Genomic DNA, 9,123 nt, shown 5'->3' with positions numbered 1-9,123 from the left:
CAGCTTTTATTGCAGACTTCCGAATCGTTTTACTTTTTTTATTTAGAACCTTGTGCCGAATTTCCAAATCTTTACTTCTATAAAACTGATAACAACAAAAGAATAAAAAAGTGTTCAAGATTTATTAGGCAACTTTGAATTCAATGTAATTGCTTATTTACTATACATTATTTTAGCTACAATTCCTAATTAGAGACTAATAACTAGATTAAGCATATATGTGGACTACCAACATCATTATTATCTGATATGTGCTCTTATAAAACTATTGTATACTTTGAAATAAGGCGAAGTAGGAAAGTGATCCTCTAAACACCTAAAAAATACTCAGAATGAATAATATATAATTTAAATAATTTGATTTAAATATTATGTTTATATCGGATTTAACCAAAATTCATTTTAATAAAAATTATATTTTTAATTGCTGTTTGACGTTTCGATTTTCACTTTTTTCACAAAAAAAGATTATTTAAAAAATTCTGCCAAAATGTATAACAAACAAGTTGTTAGTAGGTCATGTTTGTCAAAATTGATGTAGACCACTCTGGTTAAAAAAAAAAGGTGGAAAAATGTTTCGCAGATATCTGAAGCTTTTAAGACATAGGTGGGGGATACTAGATGATGAATAGATGAAAAGATACTCCTAGTTTTACCTTGCGTTTTTTTTAAGCAATAATTTATGGTCACAATTTGATTTTTTTTCTATAAATTTTTTCCCTTATATTTTAAATAAACAATATTTATGTCATTTTTTTATGTCAAGAATATCTTTATTTTCCCGTTTTTTTTTATTTAAAATTGATAAATAATTTACAGAGATATTTGCAAAAAAGCAGTTTTTTTGCACTAATTTATAAATTTAATTAATTTTTTATTAACAAAATAAAATGATATTAATACATTTAAACATCAAGGAATTACCATCTTTTAGATTTGTGCGAAATTTCCCCCCGATCAGTCAAATATTTTATAAGTTATTTAATTTGTTTAGCCCTGGGGCTAATTATTTAAACTATTGAGCTTGCCCTATGCATGATGCTAGACACATTCAGCAAATTTCATAGGATTCTTTAAGACTTAGACTATCTCAGAAGTTAAATGCATATTGAGTTTTCGTCGAAATTATTTACAAAATAAACGTTTGAAAAGGGGGTATGTTTTTTACTTATAAACAATTGTAATAACTTCTACATTTTTCAAGCTACAGACTTGTACGTACAACCATTGGATAGCTGGTAAAAAAGCTCACCTTAAAAAATAAAAAATCTTCTATGACCAATAGGAACGAAGTTAGTGACTATTTTTAAACAAATCATATCTCCATTGTTTATAAACATTAAGAAGTAAAATTTGCACAAATTTTGAATGAAAATCTAAACTTTATATTGAAACTTATAGCTATAAAATTTATCTAATTTTTCGAAACGACGGTACTTTCGAAAGATCGACATAGGAAAGTGGAGAGGATATCTGTTTCAGCTCCGTTTTTTCTCGGCATCGGAACTTCAAATTGCAACACGTAGGAAAAATATACATTATCTCGGCTTCCTTTGCAGCTGCAAGCCTCTTTTTTTTATTCTGGGGTAGCTCGTCGAAATATAAATAACTACATAGTTTTCACTGGCCGGAAAATATGGGAAAACTCGGAAAAATTGAGTCCATTTGAAATTCACCCTAAATACTTACTTTTTTTTTTGTTTGTATTTTTATAATGAACAATATTGATTTTTATTCTATTTTTCTTACAAATATGATATACAATATTAATCTAATCTGCCTTACTCCTTTGATAAAATAAGTCGATTTTTTCATCACTTGCTTATTAAATTTTGCAATGTTTATTGAACTTTACTTTTTTTATTTTCTTTACATACATTGGTTTAAAAGTTAAAATTTGGATCATTTATTCGACTTCACTGTCAGGTCTGAACCTTTTTGTTGCAGGTTGTTTGTCTTCACTTATTAACTCAGTCTTTCCATACATTAACATATTAATGGGCGATCTTAATGCCAAGGTGGGTCAAGGTAAGGTAGGAGAACAAGTAGGAAAATATGGGCTTGGAAACAGAAATGACAGAGGAGATCGATTGATTCAATTTTGCCAAAGTGAAGACTTCGTAATAACAAATACCTTTTTCAAATTACCTCCTCGACGGTTATATACATGGACATCTCCACAACATACCAAAGAAAAAATAGTGAGAAATCAAATAGACTACTTTATGATAGCAAGGAGGTATAATAATGCTGTTAAATGTACTAAGACGTACCCAGGAGCTAATATAGGCTCAGATCATAACCCGGTAGTTACTGTGATAGAGGCGAGACCAAAAAAGATTAAAAGACCACACAGAAAGGCACTAGATTTAAATAAACTTAGAAACAAAAATATACGACAAGAAACAGGAGAAGAAATAAATGAAAACCTCCGTTCAGTGCAGCAACAAATTAAGGATACAAACAACGTTAACCAAAAATTAAAGTACATAAATACAGCTATACAAACAGCAGGAAAGAAACATCTTACAAAAACAACATCAAAGAATAACGGGTGGATGACAAAAGATATACTAGACTTGATGGAACAAAGAAGAAAGATGAAAAATTACCCAGATAAATACAAAGAAATAAATAAACACATAAAAAAGAGAATAAAAGAAGCCAAAGAGGAGTGGATTAAAGAACAATGTGAAGAAATGGAAACCTATGAGAAAAAGTACGATGCGTTCAATATTCACAAAAAAGTAAAAGAGATAACAGGAAGCATAAAGAAATGCCAAATAGATAAACTTAAAGACAAAGATGGGAATCTTATTGTAGATCTAGAGAATAAAATAAAAATATGGACAGAATACCTGAATGAATTATTTAAAGACGATAGAAACAACTTAACTCAGATAATCAATGCAACTGGGCCAGACATATTGAAAGAAGAAGTAGAATACGCAATAAGAAACGCTAAACGGAAAAGCAAATGGACCTGATGAAATTCCTACAGAACTGTTGAAGCTTTTGAATGATAAATCCGTAACCATAATATTAAATTTTGCAGCGAGGAGCTAAAACAGTTTCCCCTCCACTTTCCTATGTCGATCTTTCGAAAGTAACTTCGTTTCGAAAAATTGGTTTGGATGAATAGCTATAAAATTCAATATAAAGTTTAGATTTTTATTCAAAATTTGTGCAAATTTTACTTCTTAATGTTTATAAACAATGGAGATATAATTAACAAAAAAATTGTCGTTAACTTCGTTCCTATTGTTCATAGAAGGTTTATTTTTTTTTGTTAAATGTGAGTTTTTTTACCAGCTATCTAATGGTTGTACGTACTGTAAGTCTGTAGCTTAAAAAATATAGAAGTTATTACAATTGTTTATAAGTAAAAAACATACCCCTTTTTCAAACGTTTATTTTGTAAACAATTTTGATGAAAACTCAATATTCATTTAACTTCTGAGATAGTATAAGTCTTAAAGAATCCTATGAAATTTGTTAAATGTGTCTAGCATCATTCATAGGGCAAGTTCAATGGTTTAAATAATTAGTCCCAGTAATAAACAAATTGAATAACTTTTAAACTATTTGACCGATCGGGGGGAAATTTCGCACAAATTTAAAGGACGGTAATTCCTCAATGTTTAAATGTATTAATAACATTTTATTTTGTTAATTAAAAAATTAATTAAATTTATAAATTAGTGCAAAAAAACTGCTTTTCTGCAAATATCTCCGTAATTTATTTATCAATTTTAATTTAAAAAGCGGGAAAATAAATATATTCTTGATATAAAAAAATGGTATAATTATTGTTTATTTAAATTATAAGGGAAAAAACTTATAGATAAAAAATCAAATTCTGACCATAAATTATTGTTTAAAAACACGCAAGGTAAAAATAGGAGTATCTTTTTATCTATTCGTCATCTAGGAACCCCCACCTATGTCTTAAAAGCTTCAGATATCTGCGAAACATTTTGCCGTAAAATCGATGATTTTTGTATAACCAGACTGGGCTAATGGTTTATTTACTTAGTCTCAATCGTGCAGTTAATAACTTTTGGTTGAAAACAAATTCTGAGAGTGGTGTTTTTACTCTCGGAATATCAAATTCTGATTGTTTTGTATTGTTTGTTTGTTTAATGTCTGTTTACGTAGATTGTATGTTTGTGTATTGTGTGTTGCATATATATTGTGTATAAATTGTAGTGATATGTCTCCTACCTTCCATTAATTCGCTATTGTTGGTATGTTCTTGTTGTTGACCTATTTTTTTAGTATTGGTAACCAAAGCAGCTATATTCTGCTAATGGGTTTGCTATCCATTCTGTCGTTAATTGCGTCGAGGGGTCTACCGAACCCCATTTTTTTTTGTAAGCCCATTTTCTATTTATTTTTCATTAATAATGACAAATGCTAATAAAATGTAACATAACTTATTTTTCAACGTTTTCTTACACCAGAACATAATTTTTTACAACAGAAATATAAAAAATAAAATAACTATTTCTTTCTTGATTTTTTTCGTTTCATATAAAAAAACAAGGAACTAAAATATACAAACTCTCTAATTAAAATATATTATTATCAACAAAACTGCGAACTATTTACAAGTAACATTTTTCTAATGCAATTCTTGCAAACATATGCCCTACTGTCACCGCACATGGGTCGGGAAGATTTGTTGCATATCACTTTTGTTTTTTGTCATTCTTTCGATCACAGATACCACATCTCTTTCGTTTTTGGTTCTGATTATTTTATTTTCTTCTCTCTGCTTCATGTAAAGCTTTCTTTAGTATTCTACTGATATCCATGAGCTCCTTAGGTAATCAAAAATTGAACACTCTTATATTGAGATATGGTTCTGCAAGTTGTCTTGCAAGATTTTGTAAAAGGCTTTTCTCTCTACGGGTCAGTTGTTTTTAAAACATCCGCGTAAAATGTCTGCCTTGACACTTTTAATATTCAATATTGTAAAAAATAATTAGTAGCCATCACCTAGTTCGCCGGTTTGTAGAATATGTGGTACATTTTTGATCTAGTGCATCCACACCGCTTTTTGTTTGATTCTCAAAGCAAATGATTTCTGGATTACCAGATTCTATGTCCTCTCATTTGGTATGGTGCAATGATGATATTAACACAACTGACTTCTCTTTTTTTTTTAACGTGTAGTCATTTGTAAAACCATAATTGGAAGATCTTGCAGCTCTGCTCCGACTTGGAAGGAACTGCATAGGTATTTGCTTTTTGTTTCGCTTGAGCGTACCGATGTGAATCAGCAATTGTATGACACAGTCTCAACACCACCTGTATTGGTTTCATGAAATATCTCTCCTTATTTGTTAGAGAAAAACCACCACTATCATTACCACAGTAAATATAGCCATTATAGAAATAGTGGGTACTTGCGTCTGTTAGGGCCATCATTTTCAGTCAATATTTCCGGGGTTATTAGGTATTTTCATGCGGAACCTACATCTACCGCGAAATCATATCAGCATTTCGTCGATACAACACAATTCTCCCACAGAATAACAGTCTTGGCAATTTTTTACAAAATGCTCAAATAACCAAGACATTGCTGCAGTTCGATCATTAGTTTAACGTTCTTCTCGATCATCTGCGTTATCAAACCTAAACCAAAAGCAATGAAATATTTACAGTAACTATTCAGTTAACAAAACTTCGACATGCGAGCAACACATATACTCTTTTCAAAGACGTAATGGATCTGAATATGTCTCGTCCCTGAAAACTGCAGAGTACTACAAGATAGCGAGAAATGCTCTAAATTCTTCCTTTGTTAGTTCTCTCAGTTCTGTTCTATCAGAATTGGTAAATTTATCTTAAAATGACTATATTATTTCGTAGAATTATTTCGTTTTCCATATCCTTCTTGAAAACAAGGTTCCATATTTTCAAGAGATCAGGGACATTACCACATTTTGCAGGCCCTTTCAACCGCGGAAGAACTTTTACCAGATTGTGTATTTTTGTTCTTATATTTAAATCTGGATAGGCCGGAACAGCAGCCGGAACTTGTATCGATTTTTACCAAATGAAAACTTTCCATTTATTGTTTCTGGCCCCTCTTCTTCTTCACCTATAGCCCGACTTTCTTGTGTTTCAGCATTGTCCCCCTGATCTTCCATCTCAGAATCAAGAGTTATGGTCACTCTCTGAAAAAAATTTTTTGTCATTGTAGTTCTCATAATCACTAAACTGGCTTTGTAATTCATCACACTACCGCCTTACACTTTCATCGAAATAAGGCTCTCCGAAATGCACTTTTTTGCTTGCCATTTCAGAAATAAAACACTTTTAGCGTCGTGGTACCACAGAGACTCCAAATGAACTTTACCGCTGGCTACTCAGAGCAATACTGAATCACAGTTGACGTGTGTATCGGAGTGGCTTACGAGTGCACCAACTTACAGGTAGATGGCACGGCCAGGCATAAATGCTAAATTTGCATCGGTAAAATATATATACTTACTGCAACCAAAGTAGCTAATGTAAGGCGAGAAAATTTTCCAATGGTCAAATAAATTGGTCTCTGCATTCTTGTCATAGTTAGAATTAAAGACTTTTTGAAACGTGTGCTACTACTTAACCAATCACTCTCATATAAAGATAACCTTATTAGTTCACTCTAAAATGTAAATAGTTTAGTAAGCAATATTATAAAGGTAAAACAAAACAAAGAATTCAATTAAGATACGGAAAATTTAATTTCCTCGACAGTATCCTAATAGGAGATCCCCTAACTGGAAAGATCTAGCTACAAACAGAAGTGGAATATTATTAAATAATTATGTTGAAAACAGGGAGGATACCATGGTGATTGGGCCTATCAAACCAATACACTTCCGGGGCAAAATACTTCACCCACTCATCTGGTCATAGTCAATTATAGCACTACAAGCAGAAATTTAATCGAGAAACGAAGCATCAGACTAATAAGGAAAGAAATAGTAAACTTTCCAATAATAAAACACCCACAAGATCTAGAGGAAAAAGTCCTAGCGTTTGAAAATATTATAAAATAAGCTCTAGGGAACACTGCCAATGAAGAATAACATAGGATCGATATGAAAAGGTTTAGGGAAATAAACCCGGAACTAAGAGAAGTGATAAGAGAAAATAATAGAGCCAGAAAAACAAAAAAACCAAGGAGATAAAAGAGCTGATCAACTAAGTCAAAAAGGCACTAATAGAACACAAGCCAAAAAAGCACGTGAAAGAAGTGGCAGAATGAGACCACAACATCAAAGAAATCTAGACGCTTCAAGGATAATTAAGGAATTACAGAAAATCTGTGTCACCACTCCACGGAGAAAACGGATACTCCTCAGAAAAAAGGCAGACTAAAATATCACCAAGAAGAAGTCATCAACTTTATCGAGAAAGCTGAAGAGCTACAAGCAGAAATGCCCAAAGCCCAAGAGGATATAATAACCCTAACATCTACAAGTGAAATAAGCCAGCCAATCAAGAAAAGTTTGTCAGTAAAATCTCCTGGATCAGATGATATAACAAACAGGGCTCTGAAGTATCTACCAATCAAAACCATTGTTTACTTAAAAAATGTAACAAACGCAATATTAAGATACAGGTTCTTCCAAAACTGATGGAAAGAAGCCCATGTGATAATAATTCACAAACCAGGAAAGAATAGCACGTTTACGCAAAACTACAGGCCGATTAGCTTACTTTCAGCAGTCAGCAAAATAGTCGAAAGCGTCATACAAACTAGACTCTGAATAGAAATATAGCAACTAGGGATAATTAATACCTAAAGCACAATTTGGCTTCAGATCATAGACCTCTAGTAAACTTCAAGTATTCCTCCTAATCGTATCGAAGGTTCAGGGTCCGGATAGAATAAGTCCTGTCCAAATACGGAGCCCCGAAGGCCGGAATAACTCAGGGGAAAGGTGTTTCTACTCCTACTGTTATAGCATATACACAGCTGATGATTCAATAACACCCGGAACCCTACTCAGCCTATATGCAGACGACACGGCTATAGTGGTGAAACACAAAAACGGATGTAGCCATAAGAAATCTACAGACGGCACTAGATACAATAGAGGACTAGTGTATCAAATGGAAAATAGCCATGAATTCTGAAAAAACGCAAAAAATCATCTTTAAAAATAGATTTGATAACTCAGAAGAAAAACTAACAGTGGAAGATAGACATATCGAATGAAAAAACCAAGCACAATACTTTAGATTCACAACGGATAAAAACCTAACGTTTACACCACATATAGACGCAACAACAAAAAGAACAACCCAAAAGATAGAAGCCGCAAGAACGGCTATTAGAGCACTCACAGGAAGAGAGAGCAAATTAACTATAAAAACAAAGGCGATAGTAATTAACAGCATCATTGGTACGGTTATGGTATTAGAGCAGGGCCCATTTGTAAGCCCTTCAGACACAGACCAATAGCAACATACTACCTATAATAGCAACTACTACCTAAAATAAGAAACTCAATTTGAATTCCGTAATGGCGTAGGTACCCGTGAAGCTCTATTTGCATTCAACGTACTAATCCAGAGATGCTTGGATGTGAACCAAGATATGTACGTCTGTTTCATAGACTACAACAAAGCTTTCGACAAAGTCCACCACAAAGAGCTAATGGATATCCTTAAAGCAAAACAAATACAACACAATGACCTTCGAATTATAACAAATCTATATTATAAACAGCAGGCACACGTACACATTAATGAACACACATCAAAAGAGTTCGAAGTTAAAAGAGGAGTACGACAGGGGTGTGTATTGTCACCACTACTATTCAATGCATACTCTGAAGAAATTATGAAAAGAGCTCTTGAGGGAGAAACAGCAGGAATCAAGGTCAATGGAACACCAATTAACAACATTAGATATGCGGACGATACTATCATAATAACAGACAACCTCCGAGACCTCCAAAAGCTAATGAACAAGATAGTTGAGTATGGAGAGGAATATGGATTATCAATAAACACTAAGAAAACCAAATTTATGAGGATATCAAAAACCCAAAATAATGGTGAAAGCCTGATAATTAACGGTAGTGCTTTAGAACAAGTTGAAAACTACCACTATCT

General features: G+C 32.5%; 1 protein-coding gene across 1 annotated transcript in view; it reads right to left on the bottom strand.

Moving 5' to 3' along the window:
* Positions 1 to 265: 265 nt before the first annotated feature.
* Positions 266 to 9,123, bottom strand: part of LOC140446617 (odorant receptor 94b-like) — a 31,845-nt gene continuing 22,987 nt past the window's right edge. The window contains exons 6-7 of the mRNA XM_072539195.1: positions 6,503 to 6,658; positions 266 to 316 (exon numbers count right to left, since the gene is read on the bottom strand). Coding sequence (XP_072395296.1) covers positions 266 to 316; positions 6,503 to 6,658 — 207 coding nt within the window. The remainder of the gene's footprint in view (positions 317 to 6,502; positions 6,659 to 9,123) is intronic.

The sequence above is a fragment of the Diabrotica undecimpunctata genome, chromosome 7 (assembly GCF_040954645.1).
Source record: "Diabrotica undecimpunctata isolate CICGRU chromosome 7, icDiaUnde3, whole genome shotgun sequence".
Lineage (NCBI taxonomy): Eukaryota > Metazoa > Arthropoda > Insecta > Coleoptera > Chrysomelidae > Diabrotica > Diabrotica undecimpunctata.
Note: the sequence above shows the minus strand (reverse complement) of the source record. Positions and strands in the feature narration are given on the sequence as shown.